The sequence below is a fragment of the Tetrao urogallus genome, assembly GCF_951394365.1.
Source record: "Tetrao urogallus genome assembly, chromosome: 1".
NCBI lineage: Eukaryota > Metazoa > Chordata > Aves > Galliformes > Phasianidae > Tetrao > Tetrao urogallus.
In genome coordinates, this window is record NC_136813.1 from 187,614,944 (window position 1) to 187,634,381 (window position 19,438).

Consider the following 19,438-nt stretch of genomic DNA (forward strand, 5'->3'; position numbering starts at 1 on the left):
AGAGGGGGCTGCTGGGGGCTTCAGAAAGTGCAGAGAATAAAGGAGTTTTCTCCTTTAGAGAGAGAGTCCGAGAACTCCTGCTTGTGTGGGAGGCTGGGGTTTGGCATTGGGGTTCTCAATGGCTGGTTTTGATAGTTTCAGGCATATGAAAAGGAAAGGGAGTTTTACTACAGAAGAGCAGCTTTGCCATCTATGCTAAAAAAAAAAATAATCCCAAAACATACCAGCACACGTTTTGGGACCATCATGAAAAGCATGTCTGTTGAACAAAGGCAAAATACGCTAACATGGACCCTCCAGGAGCAATGTGCTTTTACATCCCACTCTCTCCTGTGACTCCATTTAGCCTTGCAGGAATTTTGGCTGTAATTTGTTATGTATTGGCAGGGTAGAATCAAATAAGGCTCTGAGCAGAGGGTTATTAGGTCTGTCAGACTAGAGGAAAATCAAATGAGGTTTTTTTCGTTTTAGAAGTATCAGAATTTACATCTTTGCAGTGTAGCACAGCTGGTGCTTGAAAAGCAACAGCTTCTTCATGGGAACGTCAAGGTGAAAGGTGAGACTTCTGACAGAACTCTCTCACATTTGGTACGGAGTTGACTCGTTCCTATGGCTTCTCCTACAGAACAGCTGGGATTGCAGATTGTCAGGAGGCTCTTTGGCTGTCAGTGCAGAAAGCAGCACAGGGCCTGTATCTTTGAGGCCTGTCTGGTGCCTTGCACTGGACACAGGTTGTGAGGGTAGGGCCAGGAAGCAGCAGCAGCTGGGAAGAAAGGAAGGCAGTTTTGAGCAAAGCAGCAGAATAACGCAGCCACCCACTGCAAAGCCTGCGCTGCTCCAGTGAGGTCAGAACTGGAGCTGCCCTCTGCACAGTCTTCGGTTGAGCGGGCACAGAGCAACAGAGCAGAAGAGTCCGCCACCAGAAGGGAATGAAAGCAAAGCCTGATAATACAGACAGCGTCACTGAAGTGTCACACTAGTCAGAAGTTCCAGTTTTGACATATCTTGAGCTCCCGTAACACAGACGTGTGTGCAAGATAGAGCTCTCGTGGGTTTTTTGGCTTTAAAAAGAGCAAAAGGAAGATTGTCCATTCAGTTTGCTATGTACAACAATACTGCACTGTACACTTCATTAACTAGCTGTCCTCTGCTACAGTCCAGCATTACTTAAATAAAATTCTTCTTAACCACAAAGAACAACAGATGAGTCTCTCTAGAAGAAGCAGGGCAGAAACCCACCAATGTATATGGCCTTACACAGTGCCAGTCTGTAACTAACAGCCATGCTGCAGTACCAGCATCTCCTTAGCTTGCCTGAGGCAGAGATCTTCCCTTATCTCCTTCCAATCTGATCCCAAATCCCATCAGGATTGTTCCAGCCCAAAGTCAAGCTGTGACTTCCCCTCCACTGTCACATTCCCATCCAAACTATGCAGTCTCTTTCAGCAGTCCCAGCTTACGCAGTGCCTCTCTCCTCGCTTCTTCTGTTGAGCCACGGCCAGAAAACTTCACTGTTACCCCCTGGGATCGAAATCCTGAAGGTCTGGGTAGTGAACCTGACCTCCTCCGCATATCCAGGGTTAAGTTAGGTTGCTTGTAATCATTAAAACCTTTTGCTGTGTTCTGCTGAGTGACCTTGCTAGCATTAAGAGCCACCTCTGGTTTGATTGTTACAGTTTTGCCCGTAGGAAGGAAAGGGCTGGGCTCACTTTTTAAAGCCTCGTGGATGTTTTGGTATCCATTGGGAACAGCGTCTGCCTGCTTGGGCTGCACATCAAGCTGCTGAGTACCTGGGCCACGATCCACTGGGTCCTGAGCTGGCTTTCCCTTAACAAGGCCAAGTTTTGTCAGGGCCTCATAGCGCGTTTGCTCAGAGGAGAGATCCCTTAAGGAAGAACTTCTGTTGCGTGACAAAAAATCATTTTTTTGCTGCCTCTCCTCCAATTCAGTTGCCAGAAATCCGCCGTTGATGTTGGCCAGCACCTGAGCTCTCCGCTCCTGTACGTTCACTGCTGCTTTTGAGATAGTCTCGTTGAATTCTTTGCCACTGACATTTGTTATATTGATATTGCTTGGAAACCGGTGCAGTTTGGGTGCGGGCGCAGGAGGGTGCTTTGGAGCTGCAAAATAATCACCATTGGCTACCACAGTTTTCTTCCTGTCAGAATTCCCCTCCTTCAGGGCGCTGGGGAAACGCACCCTGCTCTCCATTTGCTGCTCAGACATCTTCTGGGCCACGATGAGTGGAGTGGGGACAGAGCGAAGCAATTTTGGATGCTGCACTGCAGGAGGAGGTGGAGGAGGCAGAGTCTCACACGTCTGTGGTGCTGCTACAGAGGGATGTGGGGGAAGGTCAGCAGGTACAGCTGGCTTGGGGCTCTCAGCTCTCTGGGTAGCATCCAACACTTAAAAGAAAAAGCAACAATAACCTCATTAAGTCACAGAGTCATAGAATGGCCTGGGTTGTAAAGGACCACAAAGATCATCTAGTTCAACCACCAGACCAGGCTGCCCAGAGCCACATCCAGCCTGGCCTTGAATGCCTTCAGGGATGGGGCATCCACAGCCTCCTCGGGCAACCAGTGCGTTACCACCCACCCAAGTCCTCACACAGAGCAGAACACAATGGTTTCCTTTTGCCAAGAGTCAGCACACATCAGTACCACCTCCCCCAAACTTCCTAACAACTCAACCCATCTCGCCTATAACTGAACCACAAGCAGTGACATCTCATAGAGGATCCCAGAGTTCAAATCACTGTGTTGCCCTCCTCCCACCATTCACTCCGCATGCTGGCTTTACTGTGTTTCAAAAGGCTTCGTAAGTTTTGCACATTCTGATTTTTGATCAAAACTGGATTAGGTCACAGCTAGGTCAAAAGGAACAAACATTTTCAGGAAATACTGCTACCTGGTTCTGCGTCTTTGCTGGGAGGGCCTTCATGGTCACTGCTCTCAGGTGTTGACTGCACCAAGTCAATGATATCTTCAGTCTCTGAATGACTGGACACGTTTTCTTCTGTTGACCTTGGAGACTGACAGTGGATGCCACTGTCATGTAGGACTGGTTCCTCCAAGTCATCTTCTAAGGCATCTATGGTTTCCTCAAAGAATGTGAGAACATCCTGCTCTTCATGAGTTAAGTACTTCATACTCTCATCATCCTACGTGGGGAAAAAAAAGAATAAACATTAATCTTAAAGCCCTGCAGATAAGCACACAGAAGTACACCAATAATAAGTACAGAACTCTGGTTTGAAAGAGGGAAAGCAGCAGAACGCAACAGGCAGTGGTCTCATGGGAAGGATCTCCTGCTTGCTGTGCCACACCTTCCCAAAGAGGCATCCCAATCACACAGCCAGGAGCTGCAGAAGAGCAGCATTTGATTTTTCATCCTTTCTGAAGTGCCTAACTTCAACTCAGCAGAGTGGTGTCCGTTTGAGCTGGACTAAGAAAACTGCTAACAAGATCACAACAGCTGATGACAAACTAAACCAAACCACACAGCGCCGTGCCTTTACACGTGCTGACAACATCTGCTAAGCCCAGAGTGGAGCTGCCATTTCAGTCGCTGTGACAGGTTCAGGGATGAGGGCTGGGAACTGCAGAGGTACGGGGTGGATTCAGGACAGCTCAACAGATGGGTTTGTTCCCTTTTTGCTCGAGAGCAAACTGGGGGGGACTTTGCTGTGCGGAAGGCAGAGCTGGAGCTGAAATATGGCTCCACCACTGCAAACTGAGTTACCCTGAATTCAATCATAGATTACAGAGGAGCAGTAAGAAGAAGGGAAAAGGTTTCTGGAAACCTCACGAGTTATGGAAAGAAAGAAAGAAATTAGACTACTGGGAGGATGTGTTCCCTAGCAGTAAAACGCCTTGGGCTATTTTGTCCAGCAGGAAACAATCCTGTAGAGCACAAAAGTGATAAATAATCACTTCAATCATCTAATCCTTATTTTCCATGAGTCAGTGCTCCTGATTAACTCAACATCACCATGAGAAGCGAGGCAGCAACGTGCAAACTCTTACCTCCACCCTGGGAAACACTCTTCCAGAAGCTCGGAGATGACCAAGAATGATTAAGAAAGGCAACACATGAAGACAATGGATACAGGAAGGACATTTCCCAAGAGAGCTAAGTAAGTTCTGGAATGTAATTAAGCATTGTTGGGAAGTGAGGTTTTCCCTTTCTGGATTGAATTTCTCTCTCACTATGCATATGTTGCAAATTTTGCCACCAGTAACTTAGGAAAAAAAAAAAAACACCAATAAAGCAATTAAAGATGGATTCCATTCTCTTCTCTGCTTTTGACTTCTCCAAGGATGTATGGCTGTTCATGCCTCTAACAAGGCGACCTCAGTTCAGGGCAATTCAGGCACATAGCTAAAGGCAGGCATTACAAACACTGAAGGCTCTTCTTGCTGGAGCAGCAGAAAGCGCTTCAAACTCACTGTGACATTCAGGCCTTATATTAGAACAGGAAAAAAGAAAAAGCAACTGTTTAGTTCAACCTGTTAACTCCTACTGCAAACAAAGCTTTTACCCTCATCTCTGGCATTAAAAACAGGAACAATGCACCTCTGTAGAAAAAGAATGCCCACAGATTAAGAACTATGAAACACTGCATTGTATTGAGGAGCAATTAGTTTCCAAGCACTTCAAACAGTACAGGATGAGAAAAATAAGTGCTTCAGGGCTCTTCACTGCACTGCCCTGTAAATAAAGGCACGAAACACAGAAGAGTCCAGCAGAACTGCTACAACAGCTTGAAGTTGGATGCCATTTGCAGCTGCCTATTTAAAGCACTAACTTCAAAGGCTGACATATTCCACAGCCTGCACTCACTGCACAGCAAAGCTCAGTTTTCAAAGTCCAAGGAAAGTTTTACAGCTGAACTTGAAAAGTGAGACAGACAAGCCTTCCTTTTTTTTTTTTTTTTTTTTTTCTCCTTTCCCCTTTATGGATGTTGCAATCTCCTTCCTTCCCCACCCAAATACTCATAGGGCTGCTATGTCTAGAAGTGAGAGAATGACAGGAAAGGAGCTGTTGTTTGGTAGGTGGTAGCTCCAGCCCGACAGGACTCCCAGAAGCTTTTGTTGTGGGTGAGCTCATCGCAAGAGCCAGACATCCGCAGGCAAAGGAAAAAAAGGGCTTTTGGCTTAAGAGGTTCACGGTGGCAGCAGATCCAGTGTGTGGCACTACATGAAACAAGTACCCATCCCTTTACAAATACATCTGCAGTACATGGCATACCTAGATCTGTTGAATGGGTCCGGAGGAGAGCTGTGATGATGATGATGATGATGATGAGAGGGCTGGAGCACCTCTCCTACGAAGTCAGGTTGAGAGAGCTGGCGCTCTTCAGCCTGGAGAAGAGAAGGCTGCAGAAGGACCTTATAGCAGCCTTCCTGTACCTGAAGGGCTGACTGAAGGAAAGCTGGGGAGGGACTTTTTATAGAGGACATGTAGAGACATTACAAGGGGAAATGGCTTTAAAGTGGAAGAGGGTAGATTTAGACTAGATGTTAGGAAGAAATTTTTTATGGTGATGGTGGTGAAACACTGGAACTCAGTGCCCACAGAGGCTGTGGATGCCCCCTCCCTGGAAGCGTTCAAGGCCAGGGTGGATGGGGCTTTGAGCAACCTGGTCTAGAGCAAGGCATCCCTGCCTGGAGCAGGGGGTTGGAACTGGATGGTCTTAAAGGTCCCTTCCAACCCAACCCATTCCATGAGTCTATTATTGGAAAGGCCAACCTCATCTCAGTTAGCACTTTCATCTCTTTCTTTATACAGCTTCCTTTCCAGATGACCAATGTCATTTCAGACAGCAGAAATAAAAATACAGCAGCTCTAGAGGATGAGCAATATTATTTCTAAAGGCAAAGCAAGTTTCAGTTCTAAGATGGCAGTAATTCCATTCTAGACATGCCACCATAGCAAAGATAATTAAGATAAACCTACCAGTGACTCAGGTTGGTCAAAGCAAAGGAGCTCAGAGGTGCAATTTCAGCCCCTGGTCTGAGAACAGCAGCATATTGTAGGTAATACAAGTGGGTACATTATACTGCAGTAGAGCTTTCAGAAAGATGGGAAGAATTTTGTTGTTGCTAAGCGGTGCCAGCTATGATTAAGGCTACCAGGTCTATTTCTAATTAGTTCATTTTCCACATATTTCAAATAATGGAACAGTTCATATTCTTTCTGGGCTGGTTTTCCAGGCCTCATTTCTCCTTGAATAATCTGGGTTAGAAACAGTCCAAGAAGAATCTCCCCAGTTACCATCATTCTTTCCAGTAACTCACAACTCAATACATAAACACACCTCCCCAAACCAAGTCACACACACACACACACACACACACACACACAAAAAAAAACTACCTGCTTTAGCAGCTACTGCCTACAGAGAGTCTACATTTAAAAGTTGTGCCTTCGCTGAGGATTAAAAGGACTCTCAGACAGAAGAAATTCCACATGCTGAAATGGCCAAGTCTGCTCAGCTGGCATTAATATTTTAGAGCCTTGTGCAGCCTAACATTTCCTGCTTATGCCAAACAGGAAAAGTGCCTAAAGAAAAATGGCTCTTTCTTTCTTCCCTCCCTTCAATCATAGAACGGCCTGGGTTGTAAAGGACCACAAAGATCATCTGGTTTCAACCCCCTGCTGCGTGCAGGGTCCCCAACCACCAGACCAGGCTGCCCAGAGCCACATCCAGCCTGGCCTTGAATGCCTGCAGGGATGGGGCATTCACAGCCTCCTTGGGCAACCTGTTCCAGTCCTGTTCAACTCCCCCAGCTTTTCATTTCATAGAAATGATCCCTTTCCTACCTGTCCAAGAGAGTCAGCTAGTACTAAAGGGCCACAAAAGCTCTCAAACACTGACTGATGCTCACGTCAAGGCACGTGGCACAATTTGGTATCTCTGATAGTGACTTTTGTTTAGTAAGAGGCAGCTCAGCCCCAACGCCCCTTTGGAAGATGAAGCTGCTTGATGGTCACAGGCAATTCATCTGAAGTTTATGCACAACTGCACTGCCTTTTAACGAAGCTGAGCTGGTTATACTTACTGGCCCCTGAAGGAGAGAGATGGAGCAGAACAAAGATCCATGTTAGAGTCCGGAAGAAATTCAGAAGATCATACCCTGACCTGGGATCCTTTGACTAAAAGCAAGCTGCCAAGACATCCACAACAGTTAAAAATATTTACATGTTAATGGTCTTCTAGCAATCTTCAGAATCAATTACCCACATCTAACAGCTTCGTTTTGTCCAGCCGAGTACCACAACACTGGATTCAACTGACTTAGTCACTTCACAAAGGATTAACGTGCTGAAGAGTTAAGAGTTACAGTTCCCTGGGAGAGAAATAACTGAATGCCTCTCAGAAAACACAAAGGGAACAAGCTATTGTATTAGGTAGGAAGAGATCAGTGGAGCACCACTTACACCTGAGCCTGCTAATAACATGAGACAGTCCTTCTTGTAAAATAAGTGGGGAAAAACAAAAGCTCTGAGTATAAGGACAGCATCAGGATGGACACAAACCCGTCAGTGATTAAAACAAAAAGCACTTCTGGTTCCATCCATAAAAAAGTGAAACAGGAGGGGCTGCACAGCTCCACTGCTTCAGCTAGAATCAAGTGAGTTACAGACAAGGACAAGAACTCCCAAACCAGTCCAAATCGAGCCAAAGCAGCCCACTTTCTCAGCAGGCTGCCCCCAGCCAGCACCAGCTGGTGCTCAGGGCAGAACAGAGTCAGGAGAACAACACTGCTACACGCTGCATTTGTGTTTTTCTTCCCTACATCCTGCCCATTTCCAACAATACACTGCTTAAGGACTTCCCAGTTGTATCCACACCTATGTGCTTAATAGCCCATAATAAGCCTCTGTAGCATGAATTCGTGGTATTGTTTAAGCTCATTTACAGGGCTGGCATTCACAGCATTCCGCGGCAGCGAGTTCCATAGCTGGCGCGCTGTGTCCAAAAGCACTTCCTTTACAACCCACTATCTGATGATTTTGATAACACCACTTCATTTGTGGAAGAAGACTATAATAGTGAATATTGTTATGTTCAGTCTGCTAGCATAATCGTGCCTGCGTGCCTTGTAATAATTAGCAGAGCATATAGTCAATTGATTGTAGATGAGGAAACGAATGACATAGAAGCATTAAAGAAATAAACAGGATGAACTAAAACAATGGACTCAACAAGACCCACCTGCCTTTAAGAAAAACGCAAGCTCAAGCAATACTGAATCTATTTAAGCTCTGAAGACATCTCTCTGGGTATCAGAGTTCAGCTTATTTCAGCTCATCCCCTTAATTTCTATTTTAGAATGACCTGAGAAAATTCTAAAGAACTTTCAGGCTGAAGTCATTAATGCTTTTCGCACACACACACACAAAAAAAAAAACAACCACCCAAATCATTTCACATCCATCTAGTTTCTCCTGAGAGGTTCACTGACTTAGGCAACAGGTGTAAGCACAAGATGTGATGCATGTTGATTGGAAGGCCTTATGACATAGTCCTCCCCCCAGAGTATACTAATGGATGAATAATAGAATGGCTTGGGTTGGGAGGAACCTCAAGGATCACGAAGCTCCAACCCCCCGCTGCAAATAGGGCCATCGCTCTCCATATCTAACAATAGAGCAGGCTGCCCAGGACCCCATTCAACCTGGCCTTGAACACCTCCAGGATTGGGGCATCCACAACCTTACACTTAGGAACTCATACTTAGATGAGATTACTGGAAGGTGTCAATATAACTGAAAGGCATGGGAAAGAAGTTCATAAGAAGCAGCATGATGCACCCCAAATCAAATAATGAAATAAGACAAGCCCTGAATAGATTTAGCCCCAAACCTCTGTTATCTGGTACTTTCCTAAGAGTAAACAATTAACTTGGTATCTGCTGGCAGCCTCATGCTAAAACGTGCAGCTTTGAGAACAGAGTGGGACAGAATAACACCTTCATGACCATATGGCGTGCTGGTAGACCACACGTTATTTCAGCTGGAAAGAAGATGCTGCACAGAGTGATGATCAACAAGCAGTAGAAGACAGAAGCAGCTGAAGGTCAGTTTGAACGCTGTAAAGAGGGGTGGGGGGGGAAAAAAGCACCATTGAGGTATGCAAACATCATCCTGGGATATATTAACCAGGGTGATGAAATCACAGCACATCCTCACACAGAACACAGAGTTCTGATCCAGCCACTGAACTTCCAGAAGGATGCAGCCAAGCTGGACTGGGCCCTTAGCAAAGCCGTGAGTGCTGCCAGTAGGTTTGGCTGTGCAGGAAGGTTGGAAGAATGCAGTGCGTTATTTTTAAAACAGCAAAGAATGGGTGGCAGGCAGACACAGCCTTGTATGTATTACAGGCCATAAAAGGCTGACCACCAGGCTCACTGCAACAAAGCTTCTCTATGCTGTCTAAAGCAAAGACAAAGGGAAATTGGTTTACATATTACAGCAATTTGAATCCAAGTATTCGCTTAATGAGAAAGTAAAAGGGCAGAAGACAGACTGCTCTGGAGGTTCAGGAGTGCCTATCAGCAAGGTTAAGAGAGCAGAGCTACCCACCTGCTGGAATAATCATCACCCACTTGATTCTGCTTTGAAGCAGAATGATGCAGTTTATGGATCTTGAAAGCAATTTATGCACTACAGCAACAACATTCTCACCAGCACATTTTACAGCAAGGTCATTCCTTGCTAGGAGACAGGCACCTTACCCCTAGTCCTGTACTCCCAGACTGAAGGAAGCAATCCCCAAACTCCTCTTCCTCCTCACTGTTTGCCTTGCTGGTGGTAAGTATGACTTCTCTTCCTTAAGTCATGACACCATCAACCTGAAGTGGATGAAGCACAGCATAACTCTGTCTCTGCGCCCTGTAAACAACAGCTGCCACCCAACCAAATGCAGCTGTGTGGGATAGGATCACGCAGAGACACAATCCACCTGTTTTCTTGAACTCCTAAAGCCACACTGGAATCCCAGGACCTCTTCAGAGGGGCTGGGGTAGAGACAGCAGCAAGATGCACTTCTAAAACCAAGTCTGCTGCATTTGCATCATCTGTACTGATCAATAAAGGATAAAGATAACAGCAACTAGTTTTCAGGCTTTAAGAGATAACTGTGAAATGCTTAGGTGAGCCCCAAGTTAAATGTGGGGAACAAGATACTAAAGCTCAGACCACTCACAGGATGCCTACTTGCCTTGCCTGCATACTCAGTGTTGGAAGTGTCATCAGTACTACACAAGGCATCTGTGATAATGAATCATTTTCAATGACTGGGTATCAGATCTTGTTAGAGCCACAGAAGAGCCTTGTTCCACGAAATAACAGAATAAGACACCTTCTAAATTGTTACACGGTTGTGACTCTTAAGTTACTTGATTAGTGACCAAAAGAAATGGCCACTTGACTGACTTCACCACTATCCCCAAAGAGCAGTGATAACTGGGACATTAACCAAGGACTGGACTGATGTGAAGGTGAAAAATGAAAAAGCACAGCACAGCCTATTGAGATCAACAAGCAACCCTCTAACCCTCAAGCCTAGCCCTCAATAAGACATTTGGATACAAAAGGTACTGAAGTCATCAACACCCAAGACACTCATACAGCTTATTACAGTGCAGTTCCAAATCAGCACTTCAGCAATTCATCATCCCCTGGTATGACCTTAGCAGGTGATACTGTCCTAGCATGTCATTCACACCCAGAAACTGAAGTAGTTACTTGTGGCTGAGAATGGGTACGTGGTACAATTGCAGGAGTGAAGAGGTGAGATTTGTCTTTAAGAAGCTGGCCTGCACGCACCTCCTCTAAGGGACGGGACCAATGAACTGAGGAAAGTGAAGAGCTGGCTTTGTCTCCAGAGTATGTGTCCTTAAATTGCTGCAGCTGTATTTCACTGAGAGTTAATCCTCGCAGCACCTATCAGAGAACGTCATTCAAGAACAGCTTTTGGAAGTTGGAATTGCCAAGCAGAGCAGAACATCTTTGTTTACCCTCCCTCTCGCACAGCGCAGCAGAGCCCATGCATGGAGGAGTGCACTTGTCTCGTGCCTTTGTGGAGGATCTGTTCTAACACCACCCTCATTACAGAGAAGCCAGAATGGACATGAAAATTCACATCCTCCTGGAAGAGCATTTATGTCCACAAGATCCGGAGAAAGGAAACAGGTCTAGGTGGTGATGAGAGATGAGAATAGCAAAGCAAACACTCTGCCCATCTAAGCACAGGTTCTGGTGCTTGTCTTCAGCTGCTGTGATAAATTTGACGGTGTAAAAATCAGGTCCACATATCTATGATTTACAGAGAAAAGTTTACTGCAAATCGTGACACAACAAACATCCACGGCTCACTTCCCATTCAGAAAAAAAATATCTGACCACAGTTGTCAGAGATTAAATAAAAGCCCCGTTGCGTATGTAGATAAACTGAGAAGTCTGTCTAAATACATCTCAACTGACAACATCTGACTGCTAAGAGTCACACTGACTTAGTTCTGTTTTAAGCACATTTTGGCACATGAAAGTTTTCATCCATATCCTAACCATCCCTAAATCCACAACCAGCTCCACAAAAAGGGATACCAGCACACACACAATATACAGAACAGCCAGCAGTCAGCCAAACCAGCTTTAGAGCTGTCAGCATAGGCTTAAGCTGGTCCAAGTGTTTGTCTCCATTACCACATCCTTTGGTTTGTTTGAAAAGCAACACAAAGATTATGTTTAACAACAACTGTAGTTTGACACTGAAAAGCTTAAGAACTTCATTTCTGTGATCAGGCAGGAAGAAAGCTGCAGCAGCACAAGCCTGCAAGAAAACAACTGCTGCGCTTCTTTTTGCTATCCCCTGCTTCCCAATGGGCCATCAGGTGTTTGTCATCTTCTCTGGCTTCCCTTGAAATGTTCAGGACACGAGGAGCCGTATGTCACTGCTTTAAGTGAAACATTTGCTGTGAAATGTTTTCCACGTCCAAAGTAACCCAAAAGAGAAGGCTATTCCTTAGGACTAGGGAGGGATTCTAATTCCAGCTGATGCATCATCATGCGGGTTATCACATGGTAAGATCTAGTTAGATTAAGGTAACCTATGTCATTTCCTGACACAGCAGACTCAGGATGAGACTGCACAAACAGACTCATTTATATATAGCCTCATTATTCAATACTGATTTATTTATTTTTCAAATGACCAGTCTTATGCCTTTTACCACAGCCAAGAATAAAACTCGTGGAAACATGACTGGCTGTGAATTGTGACACCAGAAAACCGGAGTCAAAGTATAAAGCATAAAATGAACTTGTAATTCTTGAATTAGAAGTGCAATTCCCATTCTAATTCTCCAAGATCCATCCAGTTCCCTTGAACATTAAGGATATATTGCTCATTACATGTCCAAATGGTATACTTGGCTCTTACTTCAACCTCCATTACCCTCACTCTTCCAACTCTCCTCCAGAGCAGACCAGAAACAGTTAAGGGATTAGATGCAGTACTATTTATTTTGTGTTTCGAGTAGCAATACAAGCTGAAGGATGCAGCAGAATGTTAACTAAGTTGTGGTATTCTTACTAGAACCAGCCCTCAGCTGCCAAAAAGCTCACCAAGTAGTGCAAAACAGAGCATTTGAGTTGCATTAAAAAACACAGGTATCAGCTTGCCAACTTATTTTCATCACTACTTCTTTCACAGCAACAAGCTACTTCATTTAAAGAAAACAAGGAGGGCAGAAGGACAGATATGGAAAACTTAATTTCATGTTTAATGCGAGACAGAGATTGATATTCCCATCTAGGGAAAACATTTCTACCAGAGCGCTCGCTCCTCAATCAAAATTGGATGCTTTTCAAATGGTTGTGATAATTGAAAATGCATGAGGATCTGTACCTGCTTTCTAGGCTTAGCATGTCACAGTACAAACTATCCTGCTGAGTTCATTGCCTGAATCATCCTGCTAATTAGAAAAATGCAGAAATGCATCCTACTCCCTCAATTACTCACATACTATTTAAATGGCCACACACTCATATTCGCTAATCCAAAGACAGCTTTGTTTATGGTGACGTATTTGTTACTCACCTAATTGCATGAAGGTGGAATAAACTGAGACCTTCCTTCAGTACTGTCAACAAAGAACTTAAGCAAGAAACAATACGTTGAACCAAGCACTACCCTCACCTTCCTTTATGAACTACTTATAAAGAGAGGGCAGAGAGGCAAAGAACTGCGAGCTACGTGCAGGCAACAGAACCAACTTATCTGTGCTCCTTAAACCCATTCCCAGTTCTCTAATAAAATAATAAAGCACTCTTCAGGCTTTCTGAAGCAATCAGACCAGAATAACAAGCTGTAATACCACATCAGAGTAGCTACTTCTGGTCTTCCAGCTCATTAACACCCAAGTCCACAGCCCACTGTTTGGTACCAGAACTCACAGAGATCATGGCTTTGAAAAAGAGTAACAACCCCATGCTATGAACCAAGCTACTCATGTAACTTGCATCACTAAGCATAAGGCTCATTAAGCACTTACCATGGCAAGGTTTTTGCATCTAGCTTGGTTGCCACAATTCTCCACACCACCACCCCTCTCCATGCTCCCAAGTGTGCGCTTCAGAGAGATTTCAGGTGTTGCTTCAGGAAAATCTGACAGGAGATTTCTAGGCATCACACCTTCTGGACTTATCGATCCCAATGCAGCACAGGATGCCATCAGCATGTTACGTAGTTCTTGCCAGTTGTATTCATTTCTGAAAGCAGAAAACACAGGTTCAAATACAAGGAGGGGAAAATAAGCAGTAAAAGGATTCTATGTAAGTTATTATAAAGCATCTCTTTATAGCTCTGGAACATGCCTAACACCTGTGGGCACCTTTAGAAAAAAAATCTTACTCTGTAAGAGTGATTTTAACAATCTGACGTAGCAAGATGCATCCCATCCCATGTGTTTCCAACCAGACGTCTACTCTTACAAGCACAGACCGTACATAAACATCCATCCTACAGATTCAGCTTTTGTTTTCCATTATGACACATCATCAAGAGTAATAAAACCCCATAGATTGAGAGACTAACAGACCCAATTTCAAGCGTCTTCAGCTTTTAAAAGCTTATAACAATTTATCAGACAGTATTTACCTATATAAGAGAAACAGAACCCAGTTCATTTTCTAACAACACTGAATTTAACTGTTTTCTCAAGCTGCTTTAAGTTGACTACTTCTGGTTCAAGACCTATGAACAGAGTACAGTTCCATTTTTGCACCATCATATCATACAGCAAGATTGCATTTTAAAGCTTGTGAAGCTTTTATTTCACTCAGCCATGAAGAAACAATGCTTGCACATTTGGAAGATGCTTACTGGAACAGACATGCACCAGCACTTACTGGAACAAAGCTCTTGTTCTTTAAGTCATCCTACTGTAATATGTCTCTGAATTATCAGATCACAAAATACAGCAGAATTCCTTTCTTTGTTTTCCAAGTATCACACAGACATGCGTCACCCTTCTGCACTAACAGCACAAACAGGGAAGGAAAGAAAGCACAAACTGATTTTAATGTGCTGCAAAGATGTTTCTCTGCAATAAGAAACTGCATTGCACTGAGGAGCAAAACACCTCACTCTTTTAACAGCCCATCTTCTGAGCCATGCTGCTGGTGACTGGGAAATAGCAGTGACACATTCCTCAAAACAGCTGGCTGTGAGGTACCAGTCGCATGGCACCAGCTGGGAATTAGATAATGTGACCCTGACAGCATGCAAATGAAATTAGATGGCCCTGCTTCCCAAGTGCTGCTCCCTTTATCACGGTTCAAGAGGTGACACGAGAAGCAAAGGCAGTCCTGCATCTCCAATTCAATTGGATTGCTTCTCCTTCCTCCCTACCACTGTCAGCTCCGAGCTGAGAAACCAGAGCCTCCCTGTGAGCTGATCAGCATTTCATAGCAGTGAGATAACATCTGCCAGCACCGAGCAACAATTCCATGTCTCCGATCATTTCCTCCCAGGAGAGAGCTATGGCATTACCTGAGCTATGTACCAGTGCTCCCTCCTCTATGCTGCAGCACCAACATCTGTCCTGTGGGAAGACACCCACACAACGTAACCAGGCTGCGGTCCAACGACTCTTGGAAGCACAAACCGAGTAAACAGAGTGCTGGATTTCCACAACACAGGTATCTGAAAATCACCAGGCCTGATGTTCGTAAGATACGATCTAACCTTGATTTTTCCCAGGAAAACATTCTTGCTTTCCTCTATTAATAACATGAGCTGCAGTCACAACGCATCCCCGAGATAATGGTCCTCCAGTGCTACCACTGAGGCAGAAACGTGCTGCTGGGCACGGCTTTAAGAACCACACAAAACAAGCGTACATCAGAACATCACAGCACCTGCCATGCCTCTGGTTGCCACATACCACAAAGCCACACTGAAAAAGGCTGTCATTTTTAGTGGAGTTTAAGAGCAGCACATAAAACATAGATATAACAGTCACAAGGCACTGGACTGCTCCAAAACTCTCAGAAGCCTCCCAGTGACTTGATATGTCATCTCCTAACTTTCTGGGTGAAGCGTAGGTGAAAGAGTACTTTTCCAGTGAAGGACCATTAGAGGTGCACACTCCCCCTGACATTCAACAAGAGGTGGGTAGTGATCCCAACCAACATCACTTTTTATTCAGGGATTGGGCATGACACAACTGATCAGCCCCTCAATGACGCATTATAGATTTCTTCAGTTACACTCAGAAGTCGGTGAACTTTTCATGGACTGCACTACAAGGAGAGGTCACAGCTCACTGCTCCAGAACACTGCAGGGACCGTGGCTGAGATCAAAACATGGAGACTGTCTACTGAGGAATACCCAGATTCAGCACTAACAACCAAAGCCATGAGTTCTAAACATCAGCAAATAATGTCCTGTTATTCATTCTGGAGTTCAGGCTCTGATGTCCCATACAGCTCCTGAACAGTGAATACCTGCAGCTGGTTTGGAGAGCCTCCCACACAAGATCAAGCATTGCTTCTGCCTCTGTGCTGTAAGCCATGCCTTCTTTGGAGGTTCCACTTATATCAGAGAGGCACAGGAGAGGTGCAATAAACTGTCACCCTGCAGGAAGGGGGGTGATGAAAAAACAATTCCCTTCTTCTGTCTTCCACACCATCTTTCACACGTTAGAGGTTGTTAAAGTCATAAGCAGCTCCCAAACATTACTTCTCCCCTCTGCTATGTTTTTGTGCATTAAGGATTAGCTGCTCCCACGTATTTGTGCAATGCCTAATGCAGCCACAGCTGATGTGCAGTGCTGCAATACACACAGCACGTTTTACAAACAAATTCCCTTCCTTACCATGGCTATCACAGAAGACTCTTCACCCTTTTTACATCCCCTCTTCATTTTGTGGATTTGGTACAGAAATAGCCAACGATGCAATGAATTTCAAGGAGACCCCACGTGCTGTGTCAGTAGGATTGCCAAGGTAACCAGTAAGGGTTCAGAAATAAGGGAACCATCATCAGAGGAAGCGAGAACAGCAGGGCGACAGACGGCTGCTCCTCCTGACCTTCAGAGATGCACTGCAAATTAAAACTGCTCACTACAGGATTTGTCTCCTGGTCTGCTCAGCACATTACAGTGTTCTGAGGTTGTTTTGTTATTGATACTAGGGTCCAGAAACGTGACAGGATATTATAAACAACCATCACAGGGCAGCTGTGATTCTGTCAGTGAAAATGATTGCTTCTTGGTCACAGTGGAACCAGCTTTCACAAGGTATTGATGAGGACACAATTCACATATGCACCTTGGCAGAGGGTAAGAGGAAGAAATTGAAATATTGAGTTTTACCTCCAAAAGATTTAATTTTGCTTTGGCAGGGGCATGCAGTTCAGAGGCTGTAATAAAGTGCCATCAAAGATAAAGTGCTGTCTGTCCTTTAAGAAAAACAATTTAGCTGTGGGCTTTTTTTTTTTTTTTTTTAAAAAATAGGTTTGCTGACTAAGATTACTTCTGACTGAAGTTCAGTTCCAGTATTTACAAGGGACTGTTTCTGCAGCAGGAGATGGAAAAATATATTAATAATCCTGTGTGAAAACCAGCTTAATAAACAAGAGATCAAATGGAAGACATTGAGAGGCCAGAGACAGGCGCTGTGTCAGCCAGCAGCCAAAAGCCAGCACCCCCCATTTACTGCGCAACACAATCAAAGCAAGTAGAGTCAACTTTTCTTTTTTGGGAAGATGCTATACGTTTTTTAAAGGGCGCAATATCGGTCTTTCCTTCTCTTCACCACACACAGAATTTCTAGAGGACGCTTGGTGAGAACAGCTAAATTCCTAAGCTAGATCCCCAGGCTGAGGCTGCTCAGTGAGCACCACAAACACAGCGCCTGGTTTTCAGCAACTATTCTGCAGTGATAAAGTGGGACAGAAGAACTGGCCAGTGAACCTGAACGCTCGTTTCATTCGCTGACTGTACACACCCATACCAACACATGAGCTTAACTCTCTGTGCTCTGTCAGTCATCTTGTATTCAGTGGCTGTGCTCAAGTTGAGAGTTTGCTTTAAAAAAAAAAAAAACAAACTGACAAACCCAAACATCTGAAAGTACTTTGAGGTCATTCAGAGAGTCACTGTATAAAAAAATGATGGTACAGGGGCAGGCCAGAGAACCTGCATCGCTATTTGCCTCTGACAACAGCTAGCAGCAGATGCTGAGGGAGGAGTGCATCTAAAACAAAGTAAACAGAGCAGGAATTCGTTCAGCTTCCTGCATGTCGCAGTCAAGGACTTCCAGGAACAGGGCAGGTATGTGTGTCCAACAACACGATGAAAATCTCCTTGCATTAAGTGCTCCTGCAGCATACCTCAGAACTAGCCACACAAAATCACAGCTAACTACAACAGAGTGGCCCAGGACACGTCTCCGCTGTGCCACTGTGGCTGCACATCGCTCCAAGTTGGCTGATCCAGTGGGGTGGACATATTTCCTCCTTACAGATTACTCAGTAGCCACATTCTTCTTCACTGCCTGAAATATAGAGGAAATTCTTGAGCTTCATAGGCGAGCTATTTCCTACTACTGTGATATACAGTACATTGGAGCTGTGTGGGAGCAGACCAAATGACAGTGCTGCCTACTAAAGCCAAACACCACGGGCAAGTTGGCCAACTAGGAGCATGCAGGACAACCTGAGATGCTGCTTTAGCCCTTTTTGCTAGCAAAGACAAGCCCTGGAATCAAGCAGTAAGTTTGTAGGCTATTCTCACAAAGAGTTAACAAAGCTGGACTAACATCCAACAACATTAGTTTTTAGGAGTGGAGACCAATCAAAACCAGCCAAGAGTTCAACTCAGTTTTCTTCTCCACATTACTAGCACAGATGCTTGCAATGCAGTCTCACATCACAACAAAATTCTGGCTGTCCAAAACAGAGGTAGCATTACTTAAGTCCAGTAACACTTCTTGCCCTTGTTTAGAGAAGGGCTGTCACCATTGCACATTTGGCCAAACAGAAACACTGACCATTAAAGACAACAAAAAAAGAAACACAAAAAGAACACCCTGCCCCAACCTATAGGGAGCCTCTAAATAGCAAGAAAAGAACATTTTGATTGAGATTTTCAGAGTTGGTGCCAAACAAGTTGGAACAACGCTTAGCAAAGTGGGAACTCTGGGTGCTCTCATGGCAGCCCAGCGGCCTGGGACAGACACACACCAACCACTTCAGTAATTACAGTGCTAACAGCCACGTGAGACTCCCAGAATGCAATATTTCAATTAAATATTTGGTTTTAAACTTGCTAGTTCCTGCATTTCTATGGTACATTTGTAACAAACTTTCAGACTTTTCTCCACAGACTTGAGAGCTACAAAATCCGTTGGCTTTAAAACTGAAAACAAAGATTCTCAGTCCTCTAAATCTGGAAGCTGGAGCTTCTAGAAACACACTGGATGTCATTCATACAGCTTGTGTTTGAATTTGCAAGAGCTGCCAACAACGAAATAATTAACCCTGTGTACACAGGTAGCAAAAGAACCAGATGGGTAATGCACCAGTTCAGCAGAACTTGAATCCAGCTGCTTTCATTTCATCACACACCTAAATGGTTACTGAATTACAGCCCAAATAAACATTGCAATCCACTTTTAAATGAAATGACCACAAAGCAACGTTTCCATCAGCTGCTAAACAATAATTCAGTCATTAGACTGAATTCTCTAAATCACGTTTTGCTCAGAAACAACACTTAAAGGTCCCACCTCTGAGCATGTTAATCCAAGCCTCAAATGACAGAAAGAAGGATTCGGTATCATGCTTCATTCTTAACTGGTTTTTCTTGATATTCAAGAACAGCCTTTTTGAGACACTATACCTTTGGAATTTTGTTG

The 19,438-nt window shown here is 44.4% G+C and overlaps 1 protein-coding gene across 1 annotated transcript; it reads right to left on the reverse strand.

Annotated features, from left to right (window-relative positions):
* Positions 1-1,428: 1,428 nt before the first annotated feature.
* On the reverse strand, positions 1,429-13,754 carry PROSER2 (proline and serine rich 2; the record flags this gene model as incomplete). The annotated part of the gene is made up of 3 exons (XM_079535669.1): positions 1,429-2,405; positions 2,905-3,163; positions 13,569-13,754. 3 exons carry the CDS (start codon positions 13,752-13,754, stop codon positions 1,429-1,431), a joined length of 1,422 nt encoding a protein of 473 aa, XP_079391795.1.
* Positions 13,755-19,438: the final 5,684 nt, after the last annotated feature.